The following is a 19558-nucleotide window of genomic DNA, read 5'->3' as shown; positions in this document are numbered from 1 at the left end:
TGTTTAAAAATTTTATATATTTTTTACTTTGTATATTGTACATAGGCATATATATATATATATCAATATCATTTATAGATTAATCATTTAGCAATTTTGAAAATATAAATATAATACGTATCTCGCAAGAGTAAAAAATCAGGATAGGGAAATAGAACCTTAAATTTTTGTGAAAGACTAACGTATTGCAAAGTGCATTTTCTGCGCTTTTATTAAGGCGTCCACGTTATGTTACACATGCGTATGGATGGACGAACAAACGATTTGGTAAACGTAATCGGCCGGCAACGCGCGACGTTTCGATGCACACACGTGAGAGTCGCTTTTACGACGACAACGTGCGACGGCACGTACGGGAAAGAGCGAAGCAAAAGGCTCGCGAGGCAAAAGGTATAACACCCAGGTAGGAGAGGTGCATACACCTCCTGCGAGCTTACCAGATCCACGGCGAGCTCAACGAGCGGGCAGTTACCTTTCCGTTCTGAGACCGCGAGGATCTACCTCCTTCCGTAGTGCCGAGTTCGACTGTGATCATTATCTCTGGGTAAGTGCCTGGATCGCTTAACGATACCCGAAATTCCGTGTTTCACTGACGGACACTGACACGCGGATTTAGTGTGTTCAACCTTCGAGATGGTTTAAACCCTCTGAATGCTCGAGGAATGTCATTTTGCGGTATCTGTGCGACTTTGTGAACTTTTTACGAAAGTGCCTCCTATGCTTGTCGATTTTATTTAATACGTGATAAGGCAAAGATAAAAAATATCAAAAATTCAACGCATTAAAAAATTGAAGGTTTATGTTATAACTTTAAAAATTGAAGGTTCATGTTATAACTTTAAAAGACATTAGGATTAAAAAAAATTGTATTATCGTTCATTTTTAAACTATTACTGTAAGATTTTTATTCAGAATATATTTTAGAAATTTTGCCTAATTTGTTACATGATATGTTTGACATCAGTTCTGCTTCAGTCTCTTGCAGAGTGATACTCTGAATAAAAATCTGGTATTTTAACAATTTAATAACAACATCATTCTTTTTAAATCCTAGTGTTTTTTAACATGTATCTTTAATTCCTCAATGCGCTTATTTTTACGTCGCTTGTATGCATAATGTCTGTGTGCGAATTACCATACCATTTCTATGTTACTTATGTTTTATGCAAGTGTAAGAAGTAGAGTAGTGTATGCGATATTACGTTTTTCATTCTTTTTTTAATAAAAGAGATATTTTAATACACGTCAATTCGACAGGAGATTGGCGTGATTCATGCAAAGTACATTTCAATGTCGCTGGAGTATTCAGGGCATTGCATTTTAATTTTCGCTTTGGTCGCTTTTACTGTTGATCGCAATTTGTTTGGTCACGATAGTGTTACAAAGTCACTCGGCAATCTACATTCTACGCGGGATACTCTTATGACAAAGTGAACGGTTGCATTAATGACTGCGAGATGAGAATGACGTCGCGCGCTGACACGAGTAGCAAAGAAGCAACGACATAGAGAGATTATAGAAACGAGAGTTTTACAGTTAATTAGAGTGCACAGAGTTACACATCGACAAGAATTTAGAATCGACGTTAATTAAAATAATAGACCGGCATTGTTTATGTTAATAAATAATAATGACAGAATCAGTAGGTATAAAATATTTCTGATTATTCGGCAATTGTCACCAATTTTGAAATTTTCGATAAAATCATTGTTGTAAAATTATATCAAAACAATTCCGAATAATAATTAGGTATAATTATGCTATCAAATTATTACTATGTTATTAATAATCCTATCACATGTGAAATAAACTAATAGTAATTATAAAAATTGATTATAACATTTGTAGTCTGACGGATATCTTTGTGGCAGCGCTTGACAATTCCACCTAATATATGACTTCAACTTTCAATTTCATTTAGCTTCGAGTTTCTAGCGTAGTTAATCAAGCACAATTATTCAAGCGTGACAGGCCTCAATTATCATTTTGAATCTAAAAGCAAACGTTCGCCGCGAGATATGCAGATCCTTTCAATGTCGGGAGCTAGTTTCCGTCGTGCTTTGCGTTACTCCCGCGTTACACGGTTCCGTTAACACTACCGTTTGACGGATCTGTGTGCAGCTGTGCCGGTACCGCTCGCAATCGAGGTAAAACGGAAAATTCCTCTTTTAATACGATCGCTTGCACGATAAGATATTAACATGCACATTAATTTGATTTGCCGATTTAGAGACTGTTTTTTCTTGTACGATTTCCTGACTTGATTGTCGGCGGTTTAAGACCGAGAAGGCGTGCTCTGCAGGTGCAATTAGAAAATCATTAGGAGTGCATTACGGACACGGTGCATTGTCGAGAAGCAACGGTTTCATTAACGGCGATTTATATCAATCGTAAAATTTATTCCCGCCGTTTTTCTTCACGCGGCTATCTCCTGTACGCGCACCATCGGCTTTACGAACAGAGGCGTACGTTGCGTAAGGGAATTAAGCATGTAAGAAATATAGCCCCGCGTCACACAAATTCATCAGCGAGTGTCCGAGATCGGGCGCAATTAGCAGAAGGCGCCGATCAATTATTCAAGTATACATATCGGAGGAGAAAAGAGTGTGGAAGGTATGCAGATGTGATATCTGCATCTCGTATCTGGGTCTCGTCGCGAGGCTGCCCGCGGCATACCGCGGCGTAATGAGATAAAAATGTTATATCGTTTGAAAAAAAGGGGATTATTGTCGACTGCGTTCTTAAGCGGTACAACGTTCGTCACGCTCGCCTGAATTAAATTTCGCAACAAAATGATGCCGTTGCGTGTGTGCGCGCCGTTCTTTTCTGCATTATATTATACGCGGACGGCGGCGGCGGCGGGCGGTCGTGGTAGACTTCGTTCCCATCGAAACTCGATTCCAGCGTAACTTTCTTGGGATCCGTTCCCCACATATGGGGGGGTTGTACATATCGCGAGCACAATCGTAAACTTCCCGATTATAATAATTAACCGAGCGAAGAAGCCCGCCGACTGCGTAACACGTCGATATCGCTGACTAGTGTCTGTAAGAGTTCGCCTACGATTGATCTCACTAGTTTTATTAATAATAATAAATTTTTATATATTATAATTATTGTGTATTATATATCGTATATACTTAATTCCCAAACAGCAAATTTTAAAGGACATTCTTAGGACGGCTTTAGAATATCTCTTGGAAATGTGTTATATAAGATATATTATTTAATTTTTATATAGAAGTATGAAAACCATCCCTCATTTCTCTTTTCTATTTTTTCCAATCTGAGAGAGCGCTATGCGCTTTATTGTGCGCAAGGATATTCGAGGAAAAGGCAATCGAATTTTATATAATATGTGAGTCACGCATGCGACATATGTAAACGTAATGACATTGCACTACCGTTACTTTCAAATAAAACAGGACAGAAAGTGAAAACACATGCCTCCTGGACGGCGAAGTATTTAATACAATAGGCTCGCTATTCCGAATTCCTTGTCAGTCGGCAAAATAATTAACGGAGTCCGAAACCGAGAGATAAAAGCAAATACGATCTTTCAACTCGCAGGTAGCTCGAGAGGAACGAGCCGCCCGAAGATGACACCGATTCTGTTTGCGTGCGCTATTCTCGCTGCGTTCTCGCGCGAGGTGCAGGCGATCTCGTCGTCCTGGCGACCGATCGTGCCGAGCCACGCGGACGGTGCAGGTATACTGCATCAAGAGGCATCGATTTTCGGAAATGCGCCTACGCAGACGCTCTACGATGTGGACAGTTCTCATCATCTGCTGCTGCCGCACGACCAGGATACGTGTTCCCTCTATAAAGTTGTCATGAACCAGCAGCTGTACTTCGAGGTAGGTCACCGAGCATGACGATGGATTTTTATATCGTAAATCGAATATAGTACATGTTTTCGCCGAGATCACGTTTTACAAACACGGTAGAACAAAAAGCAAATCGCGATCAAAAATTTAAACAGTTCTATCATCAGAAATAAAAAAATCTGTGTTTCAAAATACAGACAAAATTTTTTTTGAAAAATTTTTTTTAGTTTAGCAAGCAAAATTATTAATTAATATTCCATCGAGGTACATATTCGTTATAGTTTAAATTGGTAATTTGCTAGCTCGGTATTTACTAGCTCGGAGCAAAATTAATGTTGATAGACATAGAAAAAAAATCCTGTGAAATGTAGGGCATTTCGAATCGCGTACGCGCATCGCTCACAAATATGCGCGAAACGAGAATGATCATAGCGGGCGGATGATCGATATAGAATATAGGATGCAATGTAGGATGCTCGTTATCCAAGCCATAGAACGGTGTTTGTTCTAGTTTCGCGTTATTGATATTGTTGTATATCTACACGTGTATAATACATCTGGAAATAAATTGCAATCGCCATTGCCTAATATAAATTAGTTCATGCCACACGTAACGATGATTGGGTAATGTAGTTAGAGAAACGCGGACTGCTAATTATAATATAATTCCGACATCATTTGATGCATAATTTTATTATAATGCGATCTCATCGTTACGATTCATCGATGAAAATAATTGTTCTATAATTTGTGATTATTGAAAGATGGCGATGGATCCTATTTTAATTTAATATGTATTTTGATATGTATACATTGAAATATTGTACGTTTGATACTCTTTGGCAAATTCTAAACTTTTTCCAATTAGAAAATTTTCTACGGCGAAGTGCGCAAGTGCGTGTCTATGTTAAAGAAACTGTAAAGAATTTATGACAATTTCATCGCCGACAAACAATACTCTTCACATCTTGCGCGCCGTTTCTTTCTTATCTTTCTCGTGTTTCTTCTTTTCTTCTTCCTCTTCTTCCGCTTTCATACTTTTCTTCTTGCTTATCCTCCTTTTCTTCTTCTTCCCAAATTCTTGTTTTCTTCTTTTTCTTCCTTCTTGTTGTTTATCGGGCATTGAACGGGACTAACAGTGTTTAATCCACATAGCAACAACCTGTGCGTCTCGTGTGCGACTAACACGGAATTCGTTCACGTGCTACGTGAAGCGCGCTTTACGCTCGAGAGAGTGTAACCTGGCATTGCACCGACCGGGGGATCCGCGACGCAAGCGAAATGACACGCGTTCTGCGGCCAACGCAGAAAGTAAGAGAAAACGCTCTCTCGCGGCGTACCGGACGATCCCCTCGGGGCGAGTCGAAACGAGTTCTGAATTATTATCAATCGCCATGATTCCGAAAACGGCGAAATCCCGCTGCGACTGTCTTTCAACCGATTCCCCTAGCTGCAGATGTCATGATGCCTTTTCGTACGGTTCGTTAGAGGCAAAATGCACAAGGTGCACTTCTACATTTTCGTTTTCAACGTAACGCAGCAGACGAGAAAGTGAACGTTCCCATCTAAGGCGAATTACTTGCTCGTCTGATGCGGCAGCGGCAATATTCCCGGGTAAATTTGTGTAATCGCCAGGAAATTCAAGAGATGGAAAATTTTAGGCTCACTGATTGTGAGGAAGCGAATGAAGATAAATTATCCAGCGATGTAAAATTATATATTATAAGGTATAAGAAATCACAATGCGATATCGCATTGATGCTGAGATATCCACAGATTGCCAGTTATATAAACACGATAAAAGCAATTTTGACGGTCGGGCCGATTACTACGATAAGATATATGAAGATACTACGTTCACGTTGACAGCTTATAATTAGATATTTATGTTATACGGATGACAGATTATTGATTTAAGGAGAAAGGAAGTTGAATTACTCCGGTTCGTTTAGAATGGTAATATCAACGGCCTTCACCGATATGACTGCACAGGTTTCTGTTTAATAAGTGAACGTTCTTGGTGACAGTTAAAATAAAAACACACAATTATTCAAATAAAAATATGGCTCTTTATGTTTGCTGTTTATCCAAGTGCTGACTGAAATATCTAAAACAATAAATATGACAAACGCTTTTTAAAAGTATAAGACTTATTAACTTTATGAATATCTATATTAAGAAAACGTTTATATGTGCAGATCTTTTATAATACGATTAAAAGGTTAAAGTTATCATTATAAATAAAATCTGACATAAACGTAAATAAAATATTACAATATATAATGCAACGCATCATAATTTATATAATAATAATATGATCAAAATAATAATTTGAAAGAATGAGAAAAATGCCAAAAGATATATAGCTGATTAAAACTTCCATCTGGATAATTTCAAGAAAAGTAATGAAAATAAATGAATGTGATCGATGTGATAAAAATTTACGATGGAAAGCGCGAGCACAGTATATTCATTGTGTTCGTTAGACTACTTGAATCAAGATGATATCCGATGTCGGAGAGCGTCGTCGTCCAGACTCGACGCCAGGCGGGCGTAATTGCAGTCGCAGGTGCGCAAGGGGGAAAAGAGACTGTCGCGAAATCGCGAATCGTAAATGGATTTCGAAGGCAAACGGAACAAAGGCCTCCTGGTCTACCTGCCGGCGCGACTTTCTACGATCGTTAATACGTGATCATTTTCCCCAGAGGCAGGTTGCCTATCGCCCCGATCGCTCATCAGCTTCATTCCCCGTCACAATTAACAGCCGCGCTGACGCCTCTCGTGACGGTCGATAATACCAGCGCGGGATATTAAGCGCCGCTGCCGCCAATTCGTGGAAACGCGATTTGCGAATTTATCACACGGAGAAAATCGAGAGCGACATTAAGGCGAAACGTCGATACGTTTCGCTAAAAGCAGCAGCAGCAGCAGCGGAGCTAAATACGGGAGGCGAAACGAATCGATCTATTACGGCGGAAGCGCTTTCGTATATAGGAAGTACCGCGTGGTGATAAATGCGAGATCGCTATTTAAGGCGTCGAGTTGTTTTTTCGATGTTTTCTTATTTGATCGAGCCACGCTGCGCTAACGAGGAGCGCTCGTCTGTGAATGAATTAATGTACCTAAACCCGTCGCCGCAACTAATTGAAACGTGTGTCTAACCAGTGATGCGTGCTTCGATCACACGATATTTTCTCTACGAATATTAATAATTTCTAGTTGCCGAAAGGAGAAACGCGCGAAAGACTGATCGTGTGACGTTATAATTCAACGTGTCGATAAGTCACGGGGATTGCAGGTACAAATCACCCTAACGCAAACAGTAGGGAAATTGAACGAGGTAGTATCGCCGTGGTACACGATTGAATATTTCATCCCGCTCGTCAAATTTACGGTCGCCTCTTAGAGGTCGGCTGAAACATTGCCTGTCAGATGCCGGTGAACGTAACGCGCGGTGACGCGCGTATTTCTATAGCGCGCGCCCGTGGTACATAACGCGCGGGGAAGTTCATGCGAGTTGACGACCGTAAAAGGAAACTGGACGTGCGCCGCGCGCACGGTGCAATCTCGATCGTGGTCGTCACTGTCGTGACTTTGCGCGGCTGATTTCGGCTAAATCCGTTCCCCTCGTCCAAGAGAAACTACGGGCGCAAGAAGCGGCTGTACGCCTCTCTCGCGTCGACAACTCGCGTAATCGATTAACTGCGAATTCATGCAATCGTCCGACGAAAAAGCGCGCATTCCTACGAATGTGTCCCTATTTCGCTTTAAAAAGGACGTGAATAATAATAACGGTACTTACGAAAATAATCGGTTTTGAAAGCTGTATGAAGAACACATAATCTAAGAAACGGCTCTTTGAAGATAAAAAATTGAAACACGGATATCCCGCGTAAACCGCAATAATTTCATCGTAAAACTTTTAGAAGAACATATTTTAGCACGCACATATCTCTGCTGAAAAATATAAATAAATAAAAAATTGTTTTTATAACGAAAAACATATAATACATAAGATAAAAATGCAGATAAACATGCAAATGTGCAAATAAAGTCAAAACTCGAAATATGTTTTCCTAAACGACTTAATAACGTATGTAGATATTTTCAAAATTTTTGTCTTATTTAACATACATATAATGTTGCAATTTTTATAACATTCTTAAAAAAATAAAATATGTTTTTATCTTCGATCTTGTTGCAACATATTCGTGTTTTATTCGCATCAGGAAGAGTTATAGACTAAAGCACGATATTTACTTGTCAATTATTATGTCATAATTCTGGAGAAGGCAATTTTACTGTCTAAGACACGAAGTATATGCACTTCCTCAGTAGGTATATCCTTGTGCAATGCTGCTTCTTAGAAAAATAAAATGCGTTTTTACTAATGTCTTCGTTAATCGTTATTCGTGTTTGCTCGAAAATAGTTATAGTCTCGAACACGATATTTGCTTGTCAATTATTATACCGTGATTCCGCACGAAGCAATTTCACTGCCTGAGGCACGAAGTGTATGCACTGTTCATCAATACATTCGATGTATGTCCCAGAACGCGGGGCACTGTTCATACATAAATTTCAATCGATCGTGTGTACCACGTAAACAACCCAATATAATCGACCAATTTAGACGCGCGCGATGATCATTGTAGTGCATCGAATTAAAGGAAAATATATGTAATTTATGTATACGTCGCAATAAAATAAACATCTTTTCCAATGCTCTCGCGATAATTCCTCTCTCCACCACGCAAACAAGGTGATTCTATTCGGCAACGATGGGACTCGACGGATCGTTCGGCGACAGATACTCGCGAAGATGTGACTCAAATTCTCATCAAACTCTAATCATCCACGTCGAATCAAACAACGAGTTGTGCTCTCGTGTGCCTCGATTGTTCGATTACGCCCGCTCGATTGCACCCGAGGGAAACGCGCTCGCGCTCGCGTTCGCGCTCACGTTTACCTAACGTTCATTTAAACGTGGGAGTCGCGGGGATCGATGCGCGCCGATTAATAATGTAAGGCCTGGTAATAATGCGAGTGATGCGCACGCGGTAGAGTACACATTCCAGCGATTAAATCGCACGGAGGGGGGGGGGGGAGACGGAGGCGCATTAATCTTCAACCTCGCGCTGCGCGCCGGGTCGAGCGGACTGTGCAGGTGCATTGACAATTCGGATCGCGATAGGCACACCGAAATCAACGTCAGCCGTTGCTCGCTGATGCGATCTAACAGTATATGTATAACAATATATATATATGTGTATATCTCTTCATCTTGCAGTACATCCATTACAAGGTAGACTTGCCGGACATGAAGGAGTTCACTCTCTGCATGTGGACAAAGTTCCACAATCACTCCAACGACCATCCCCTGTTCTCTTACGCAGGTTAGTGAGCACCCGAAATATAAGCGCGCACGTTTCTTTCTCCTTTCATCTTTTAACCTTTTCAACGATATCGAATGTGAAAGAGAAAGTTCACCCGCGTGTTACCGCCGAAAGTATCGCGCGTTATATCGCGTAACATGTGTTACAAACATTCGCAAATCAACTGTAATTTGATATTAGCTTTACGTGTCAGTAATACGCGAGAATGTACAATTATAATTTAAAGGCTGTTTCTTTAGCACAAAATTAAAAGTAGATCTTTGTGTTTGTTGCAAAATTTGAATATTATACAATTGATCATTTAAACTTGAAATTTGTAATAGTAAAGTTTACCCCTAAATTGCTCGCTATAAATTGTCGTTCGGACGTTTGTAAATCTGTCATTAAAATTGAATATCCAAAAAAGTTTTTGCACATTATTTGACCGAATAAGTCTTTTCTCGCTCATTTGTGTTATAAATTTTTAAAGAGTAATTTTTCAAGAAATAAAGTAACAAATTTGTAATGATTGCGTAACATATTCCGGTCATTCGAGTGCGAGAAATCGAGCTTTTTTTCTATATTGAAAACTTGATACAAAAACTCAGCGAAAAATTCGCGCTTCTTAAATTGCGGCGCAAGTTGTGTGTTTGATTAACGAATTCTACCATGTGCACTAATTCACCGTTGACCTACTTCCTCATAATTAATATATTGTTTACTAACACAGCGGAAACTGCGGATAAGCAAACAATAAACATGCAAATGAACGGACCGGCGCATTCAATTGTGAGCACTTACAAAAATGAACGTGCATTGCTCGCGATATTTATACACGGAGCAAACAACGACTGTTTTCAATGACTCCGCCGACCGTATTGTCCGAAAATTATTAAAATTTATAAATAATATTTTCTACTCGCGGAGGTTATTTTTCTCATGAAAATTACGGGGGATTTTTTTAACAAAATTAAAAAAAAGTCACAAAGTTTAACGTGTAAATATTGATAACGGGTCCACTTTTCGCAATATCTGAAGTTTAATAAACTCGTTCTCGTACACTTATCGAGATCCATTATATAATAATGTTTTTTAATACGAAACGGCGATTGTTTTCACGTGTCTAATAAATGTAAAATAAAATTTTATTAAAATGCACTCACAATCAATAAATTTCGATCATGCGATATTTATATGCGATTTATAGCAAATAACTTATTGTAAATATTGAAAGAAATTTAATTGAAAATATAATTTTCAATTATACGCGATATTAACGGTCTTACTCGGTTGTATAATCGATTCCCACGCAATACTCTCTCTTACCGCAGATCAGTGATTAGCTTAAATCACAATCATGTCCCTCACGTCGCGTCGTCGTCGTAAGAATCGATTTACGCCCGCATGCATTATTATTCGCGTGCGAACAATGACGTTGTCCGGCTAAGTTTTCAATATGCAGTTTAGAAAGGTTCCGCGCGGTTTGTGGCTTTTTTGTACCGCGGTAGAAAGTTCAACACGTACGTACACCTACATACACACACTCGTGTTTTTTTTCTTTTTTTTCCCTAGGTGCAGGCGTGCGTGACAATAGGCGGATATGCGCGCGGTATCATAAATACACCAACAATAAGTTCCTACCTTCGCATATGTCTAAAAACGCTTCTCGCGGCTTCCAGAATCAATAGATATACTGAAAGTGAACTATATTGTAGTGAGAAATAGAAGTACCTTTAATATGTAATTCACAGATAGTTATTTATATTCCTTATACGCAGAGGATGATTTAATTATTAATTTAAACTACTTATCAAATTAAAATTACTCACGTAATAAAATAAGTTTTAAATCTGTTACAGGAATGATAATGCCAAGATTTAAAAGTTATATTAATTTTAGAAGCATGTGTGTGGAATAATAAAGGAAACATTTATATTCATAAAAAAGATGTTATAATAATATGTAGTACTATACATGTTAAAAATTAATTTATTATTTATATAAATTATTGCATTATTTATATGAAATAATGTTATTATTATTTATATGTAATATTCATATTTTATTATTAAATAATATTATTAAATAATTTTATTATAAAATAAAATATTAAATAATAAATTATTATTAAATAATAAAATAATGAATATTGCACGTTGGAAATTATTAATATTTAGCATTTATTAAAGATTTTAAAACAATAAAAAACAATAACATATAAATGTTAATTTAAAATTAAGTACTATAGTTCAAAATAGCGTAAAGTACAAAAATGAGGTACTTCATATTTCTTTGTCCGTCTGTTCCGGAGCGAAAGCGTCCGAAAGCACGAAACGCGGTTGAAACCGACAGAATTTCATATATGTGTCTGCGTGTACAACTGCTAGTATATTCTCTCGACAGTTACCGTCCCTAATGGAGAATGTTACATCCACTCGCGCGCACGGGAAAGCCCGTTTTCCTCTTTCCCTCATTCCGTCGCGCGGACAGGCTAATTTACACCCTCGACTTTCAGTCGGCGACCAACCACGGGGGATACTGTCGTGGATCGCGAACACACCAAGGAGTTCGTACTACATGCTCAACGTCAACGGTCATAACTTGTACAGATTGAATTATCCGTTGAGACTTAATAAGTGGTACCACTCCTGCCAGAGCTGGAACGGTCGCACCGGGGAATGGCAGATCTGGGTCAACGACGAGCGCGTAGGTCGCGGGTTCAACAATAGGGTAAGCACGGTTTTACGCTGCCTTTGCCCCCCCCCTCCCCCCTGCTCCGGCCCTTAGAATATCGCTGCTTTGATAGAGAAGTAATACAAGTCAAAAATTAGCATTTTTTAAATGCTAACAGACTTTAGTCGATTTTCTTTCATTATCTCATGCTAATTTTTTATTATACTTGTGTCACCTTTTTATCAATACGAGCGGTATAGCCGGTATAGATAAATATGTACATGACTAGATAAACAAATAGATGTGTAAAATATTCCGAAAAATACGAGAAGGATAATGAATTTTCCTAAAATCCACAGATTGGCAAACAGTAGTTTAAGTCAAAAGAGCTTTCCCTCAAATTTAAAATCGTCAGTTCTGCTGTGCTCTGTGTGCTATCTGTAAAGTTTCTCGGTTCACCTATGTTTACACGTGGCTTAGAACTTCGAAACTTTCGTCGAAAATACGTAATTCTGGCCACGCCGTCGGGAGAAAGCCATTTGCCTCTCATTTACCGAGAACGTGTTCTCGCAACTTGTAATGACATGGACCCAACTATACTAACGCGAATTCGACAGGGCCATCGAACGAGGTTGTTAACGTTATTCCGAAGAACTTGTTATGGAGCACGCCCGGCTTTAACCTCCCCGTGAGCGACTTCTCGGGACTTTGGCGAAGTTTACAATTGCCGATAATGCGTAAGAAGCGCGTCGATCTCTTGAGATTTCACTTCTCCGTGCCGCGGTGAATTTAGGTCATACAGCAAGCCCGACAATGACGGTGCAATCGTGGAGCGCATTGTCCTTGGTATGCTAATAAGAAAGATTGCACCGGCTGTCTCTCGTGGTAGAATCGACTTTTATGATTATACCGTTAATCGCTGGTTCGCGTTTTGTCGTCCTTCCGTGGCTAAAATAATCGCCATCCTGCTCACGCAACCGTTAATCGTCATTTGATTTTAATTAGAGCGAACACTTTTTCAAGTTTTCTGTAAAAAAAACGTAACCTATATCTTGTCACGAGTAAAATGCATCAGATGCACATCATAAGTAATTTCTCTAATGAAACTCAGAAATACTCGAAACTAATAACTCAAAAATTTCTCAGAAACACAACGATGATTAAGCACACAATTAATAATATTAATTATAGAATATAATTATAGAGTTAATGATATAATTATATTATTAACTCTATAATAGAAAAATGAAAGATTATTCAAATGTAAATTTAACTCTATTACACAATCTTTAAAAATAATCCATCTTTTTAATAGATCGCAATATTAATGAAAATAATTCAATATATATACAAGATATATATACAAGATATACAAAATAATACTAATTTAGAAAAAAATGATAAAAATATTTTTCTAATAAATACTAGACCACTATCGTATTAGTATTATATTAGTCATCACTTTACTAAAATTTTGTTTAAACACAGCATTCGCGAACGAAGATAAAAAATTTTATCAATACTTTTAACGATAAAGCACGAATCGGAGTATCTGATACGCTCGTGATTACGCGTTGCTAATTATAGCGCACGGTGAACTCGTAGCGCGAATGTCAATGGCGATGAAATTGCGCGCACGAAACGAATACGAAGTCAATTAACCGTTGAAAAGCGCTTTCGTTAATACCCGCTGCTCGAGTGACTATTCCTGGGCGGAGAACGCGCGTCTGACCGTATACGTGGCTTTACTACTGCGACAAGGAAAAATTTATGCACTAATAATTTTACTACGGAGTTACATATCGTTTTCCGATTTTATCTAATTTCTCGGTTTCCTTGCGATAATTGGAACAAAATAGGATTGGCTTAATTTTAAAAGAGTTTCAATGCTCCATTGGATATATTTACTAAAAAGCAATTCATCGAATGAAAGATTTTCATTTAATTGTACGGTGTCTATAACTGCACTGTTTCCGATGAAATATTCGGTATTGCCAAATTATTCCACATGTTGAAATTTTACATCAAGATTTTGAAATAAACTTATAATTAATAATTATAATTTTTCAAAATAGATTCTTCAAACATACTGTTATAAGTATAAGCTTAAGAAAAAAAGTAACATTTTATTCAACAGTAGAAGAAAGCTACTATGTTTCGCACGGAAATATCACGTAGTTGCATAAGGATTCCACGTTGTAGTCGTCTCAATTATCGTTCATGTTAAATGCGCCAAGAATTTCTCGAACGAATGAGCTTCCAGTATTTCCCGCACACGAGACACGTTCGCGAGTGTCTCGCCGCAATTTTGTCGACTTAATATGTGTTTTTGGATATCACATTTTGTCGCCTACTCATCTGTATAATGCACTGAAATTTATCCGTGTCTCATATCGTGCAACACATATTTTCTGGCGTACATTGCCGTAATTAAGAGAAGCAAAGGTAGTCGTTCACCTCAAATATTAATTGGTAACGAAAATTTCATTCTAAAATGTATGAGAGTTTAACTGTCAAGACAGCGGCTTCCCGCATTTAGATTGCGTCGGACAGAAACGAAACGGGAAAGAATGGCGACGAAATAGAATAAACGGGAAATGGAAAGGTATAGAATTCCATATCGCGATATTCTCATTCGTGGATACCAAGGTTACTTTCAAATAAAAAAGGACAGAAACCAATTTAAATTTCCATATAACGCCGCTCGGCTGCGGACGTGCAATCTATCCCACTGCGTTATATCGTACACAGGAGACACACAATCCGGAGCTTTCATTCTATTTGCGCCCAGTGGCTTATACCGCTAGTTTTTTTTTCGGGTCTTCTTCAAATGATCGGCATTAGATCAGAACCTGCAGACTAATTTCACATGTCGATTAGTCTGGCGAGTAAAAGAGCGATTATATAAAGATATATTTTTAGATAATCTGTTAATCAGATATGCACAAAAGAGAATTTACATTGTCGTGCTTACTTCAGCTAGTCGGGCACGTTATCAAAGGCGGCGGAATCGCCATTTCGGGGCAGGAGCAACGACAGCTGGGAGGCGGTTTCTTAGAGGGCGAAGGCGCGCCACCGGGTAAGAATCTTTTTTATTGATAATTTGGAAAGAATTTTGAAAAAATTACAACTGAAGAGCTCGCTGAAAAAACGTTACAGCAATTATCATTTTTATAAAAGTGATATTTTAATGGAAAAATATCTCTTACTTGTGCATTAGCTAACATTTTTTACTTCCTACAAAATTAAAAAATATCGGATACAGCGTATTCGCCCTTTCAGCCCTTCAATTATTTATTAATTATAAGATTTCGCTCTCTAAAGAGTAGCGGATTAATTGTACACTGAATTATGCAAATAACATCGTGATTTGTCATCGTGACGCGCGTCCACTGACCAACGTTTACCCTCTTCCAGGTTCCGGTGGCTATTTAGGAGAACTGACGATGGTACAACTCTACAACGTCGCCCTGACCGCGGGCAAGGCCCATAAAGATCACAAACACCATCACGTCCATCATTACGAACACGATACCAGTAACAACATACCGAGCACGCGAGCGCCTGTAACCGGACCTCCCTTACCGCCGCATCCCTACCTCACCGGAGGACAGATCAATACACAAGTACAATCACGTTTTCTCACTTCATTACGCCCGAGGGCTCCGCGCTCGTGTGTGCTTCCGTATCATCAAGCTAATTACCTTCCCTGATTAGCCCGGCACTCGTAAACGAGACGTGGAGGCATTTAACGAGGCGTTCCAAGAATTGAAGCGTTCCATTGAATGTTCTCGTGAATTATTTCTCACGCGTCTTGACGCGCGATGTCTCGGACATATGTACGTTCCACTTTAGACCCCGCGTTCGATGTATAATGTATATAGTGCAACTCCTCCCACGCCTCGCCGCGCTCAATTGAGCATGAATGTTTCATGCGTGCGAAACGAACGTTCCAGGTGAAGATCAATCCGGGGGCGCCGATCCAGATCGTGCAAAACGGCCTGACCATTCGTCATCCGGCATTACCGCCGGTCCCGGAGTCGCCCCCGCAGCCGCTCCCGCCCTTGAATCTCGACATCTTCACGACGCCCTTCCCCGCGCTATCGGCGCAATTCGGAAGTCCGACGCGGCAACGGTTGCCGCCCGCGTCCGGCCCGTCGTCGATCTTCGTGGACGGGCCGTATCACAATCTCTTCAAGAGAGAAAAGAACGAGTCGAGGAAGCGGGACATCAAGGACGAGACAGCGATATCGAGTCTGACCGAGCCCAAGAAATCGATCGCGAAGAGGGACACCGAGAAAACTTCGGAGAAAGCCGGTGATGCCGACGATAAGGTGAGCGCGATTAAGTCTGGATTAAGTCTCTCGCGTGCCAGCAGCTGTTTTTTATCCGAGGATGAACGCGCTAATGGAACAGCTTCTCAAATCTCTGCCTCTTTCTATCTATCTCGTGCATTTCGCGTTTACTTTATTTTCCCCGTTGTTATCCTCAACTCGCCTCGCGAACATTCTTTTTCGTTTCAACACAACGATGTTCGTACTTTAAACATCTGAACGCACAGTCCGTCCGTGAAGTAATCCGGGGAGAATCTTTCTCGAAGTAAACTGCAAGTTTCGACCTAGCAGTTTCCAACCTACTTAATGTAAGAAATTAAAAGATTTACGGAGAATCAAAGTGGAAATAATCTCGGTGAATGTATTTGACTTGCCCGGCGTACGAGGATCCTGAAGATTTTTCATTGTATCGAAAAGATCTCTGTTTCACGCTGAGTAACTCTCCGCTGAGTAAACTTTTCAGTAAACTTCCAAGTGCGAAACATTCTGACAATATTTTTTTGACTTTATGTGATCAACTAATTTTCTTAAATTAAATATACGATCTGAATTTCTTCCAATAAATTTCTAGTCGAAATTGCTTCGGGAAACAAGTCTAGCTTTCTTCCTCTTTCTTTACAAAACGAGCGAAGGAAGGAAAACGTACATATATCGTACACACTGTAAATTACTATTTGCTCAACTGATAGCGCGTAACGCTTCACGTGTCTCGCATTTCTCGAATTCCCAGGTATCTTTCGTGCCAAGAACGGAGGACGCGAACGATAAGAAGTTGGAAAAACGCGAGGCCGAGAAGAAGAAGAAGAGAGGACTGCTGCAATTGGGCGACGGATCGATTCTCGATGACGGATATTCCATTCCTCAAGGCCTGGACAACGACTATTTCACGGGATTGACGGGTTTCGGGCTCCAGAAGGGAAGGGACGAGGAGGAGGAGGAGGAGGACGTGCGGGAGCCCGCCGAGGCGGAGGTCAGGCAGGTGATGGACCTCTGCGACGGATGCGCCGAGGAGCCGTTCGGCAAGGCGCTGATCATAGGCTGGAGGGACGTGCCCAAAAAACTCTATTCCGGCGCGTTGTACATGCCGGCTATTCCGGCGTGTAAAGCGTTCTAACCGATCGACGCGACGTGACGACGCGGCGAATCGCGCGCGAGGATGACATTCCAGAGACGTCGCGTGAATTTTCGCAGAATTTATTCCAGAGCGTCCGCGCGCGAAAGAATCCGAATCGCTCCGAATAAGACTAATATTTTATTTGTCGTACGACAAATTTTTCAAGTGCACTGGTTGGCTGTAAGGTAGAGAATTTTCGAGAAATTTTCGTCGGGGACTTCTCTAGTCTGTAGTCAACGCACATGGTCATACAAATGATAAATGAAATATTAGCCTGACCTTCGACATTAACGGTCGACGAAAGATCGACGATCTCTCGAGAACGAAACGTTCCCAGGTACCCCACGCCATGTTATAGATCGCTGAGTATCTTTAGTTGTTACGGGCGAAGATGTTTGTCGCGCGACCTTACGATTTCTTTTCTCGCCGTTGTCCATTGATTCTTCTTCTCGTGCTCCGATGATACTTTTTCGTTTGTTCTGTCTTCGTAAATCGTACAAACATTCGGAGATGCGAACGATATTGCCATGAGAAAACTTGCGCCTGACAAAACATCTTGCCGATCGTATTTATTTGCAATCTCTGTCCGATTAACTGTGTGACAATTAAGTCTGAAGCTTCCGGGACAGTACTGTGTCCAAAATCGAGACATAAGAAATTTTTTTTAGACATCATATTATAAAACATCTGTAAGACATTTTCAAGACGTTTTATATCTCGATTTTGAATATACGTACTGTCTCGGTTCCAAGAGTACAGGGGCGAGTACGAGGTGAATTGTGACAAGAAGCAATCGTAATTATCGTCGAAATATAAATAATTTATAAAAATCTTGTAAAACTTGTTTCAAGATATTACAATCCTAATAGATTTATTTGTACAGAACGACTGAAACCTTTGTCGATACTGTCACAAGTGTTCGAAAGTTTCCCTAATAAAAATATACGATAAACGTCGCGATAATCCGAGGGATTAGAATTTAATTAGGAAAAAACGAAGTGAAAAACATCGATGTAATATGACAAGAGAGCAATATTATGTTGTAAGTTCGAGAAACTGATTACGAATAACGATGGTCACTTTTAACAGAATACTCATCGCGGTCTTAAGGTGCATGCTAATCGATTCACCTCCGGCGAGACGAAGGGTAACTTAATTGCGCGACGGAAACCGCCTTGATCGATAAGCAACGTACCGCCTCGGTCGCTTAAGCTCAAGACTTAGCTTTAATGGTGTATGTATTTTGTGTACATGTGACGTATACCGAATAAACTTTTATAATATATTGTTGCATTATATTCTATTTGATTTGTCATTGAAAATTTTCTAGCACGAAATAGTACGTCTAATATTATTGATAATTTATATTCCACACATACATGTGATACTCCTAATTAATAAATCTTAAAAAACACTATTTCTATAAACACGCGAAATTTCCTTAAAAAAGTAGTTTCTTTTTGTTTGATTCAATTATTTTAATCGCAGAAAAAAGAATATAATTTATCATTTACTTTCAAATAAAGAATATCTTATAAGTCCTTTATTTCGGATATATCGTGTGAATTACGTCCTTCATGAACAGAAAATGCACAATTAAAGAAAAAAAAATGTCTCTTTATATAAATAAAATAAATATTTTAGAAATATTCTCCCCCCCCCCCATTATGCGATATTAGGTATTCGCATATATTCAATTAACAAAAAAGATTTTATTGCAGCATCCTATCCAATGAGCGATTTGTGTACTAAAATATAATTGACAAATTCTCGTAATCATATTTCGCACGGTGGGCTAAAGAGGATATCTTTCAAACATAATATTGCATAATAATGCACGCGATGTCACGTATATAAAAAACTGAGTAAAAAATACCCAATTGATCTCGTCTCCGAAGAAGAAGGATAAAAGCGACGAACTAAAGACGCAGACTTGTTAACGTGCACTTACCTTGCTCTTGTGAATGTGCTGATGCTGATATTCGCTGTCAAATTCCGGTTCGCTGAAGTAGCTCTGATCTTCCCAATGGGGAGGCAGACCACCACCGCCACCAGGCACCCCCATGGGCCCTGGCATCCCCGTCACCCCGTCGGCACTCTCGAAAAGTCTCAGGACACTGCGATCCCTGATATCTCTCAGGTGCGATCTGAAAGGCAAAACGATCACTTTTATGTCGCGCTGCAATAACCTTTGCTCTTTTATTTATTAAAATTCGCTATTATCCAAGAGAACGA

At 39.5% G+C, this 19558-nt stretch overlaps 2 protein-coding genes across 2 annotated transcripts in view; one reads left to right on the top strand and one right to left on the bottom strand.

The window, feature by feature from the left end:
* The window catches only part of LOC105449117, a 246648-nt gene that overhangs the window by 65557 nt on the left and 161533 nt on the right, over positions 1 to 19558 (bottom strand). The window contains 1 exon segment of the mRNA XM_011688116.1: positions 19275 to 19470. Within this exon segment, the coding sequence (XP_011686418.1) occupies positions 19275 to 19470 (196 nt within the window).
* LOC105448981 lies at positions 469 to 18608 on the top strand. Its single transcript, XM_011687911.1, has 8 exons — positions 469 to 544; positions 3571 to 3857; positions 9118 to 9223; positions 11718 to 11932; positions 14855 to 14954; positions 15293 to 15501; positions 15832 to 16209; positions 16940 to 18608. The coding sequence occupies exons 2-8, from the start codon at positions 3600 to 3602 to the stop codon at positions 17321 to 17323; spliced, it is 1650 nt and encodes a 549-aa protein (XP_011686213.1). The 5' UTR covers positions 469 to 544; positions 3571 to 3599; the 3' UTR covers positions 17324 to 18608.

The sequence above is a fragment of the Wasmannia auropunctata genome, unplaced genomic scaffold, assembly GCF_000956235.1.
Source record: "Wasmannia auropunctata unplaced genomic scaffold, wasmannia.A_1.0 LD336078.1, whole genome shotgun sequence".
In the NCBI taxonomy this organism is placed as follows: Eukaryota; Metazoa; Arthropoda; class Insecta; order Hymenoptera; family Formicidae; genus Wasmannia; species Wasmannia auropunctata.
The sequence above is the reverse complement of the archived record's forward strand: the minus strand, read 5'-3'. Positions and strand labels throughout refer to the sequence as shown.

Bases quoted from the DNA above. Each gene is read 5' to 3' on its own strand.
- LOC105448981 (XM_011687911.1), top strand. From the start codon at position 3,600: ATGACACCGATTCTGTTTGCGTGCGCTATTCTCGCTGCGTTCTCGCGC. The intron at 9,224-11,717 runs GTTAGTGAGCAC...CTCGACTTTCAG, and splicing joins TCCCCTGTTCTCTTACGCAG to TCGGCGACCAACCACGGGGG. The intron at 11,933-14,854 runs GTAAGCACGGTT...TGCTTACTTCAG, and splicing joins GTCGCGGGTTCAACAATAGG to CTAGTCGGGCACGTTATCAA.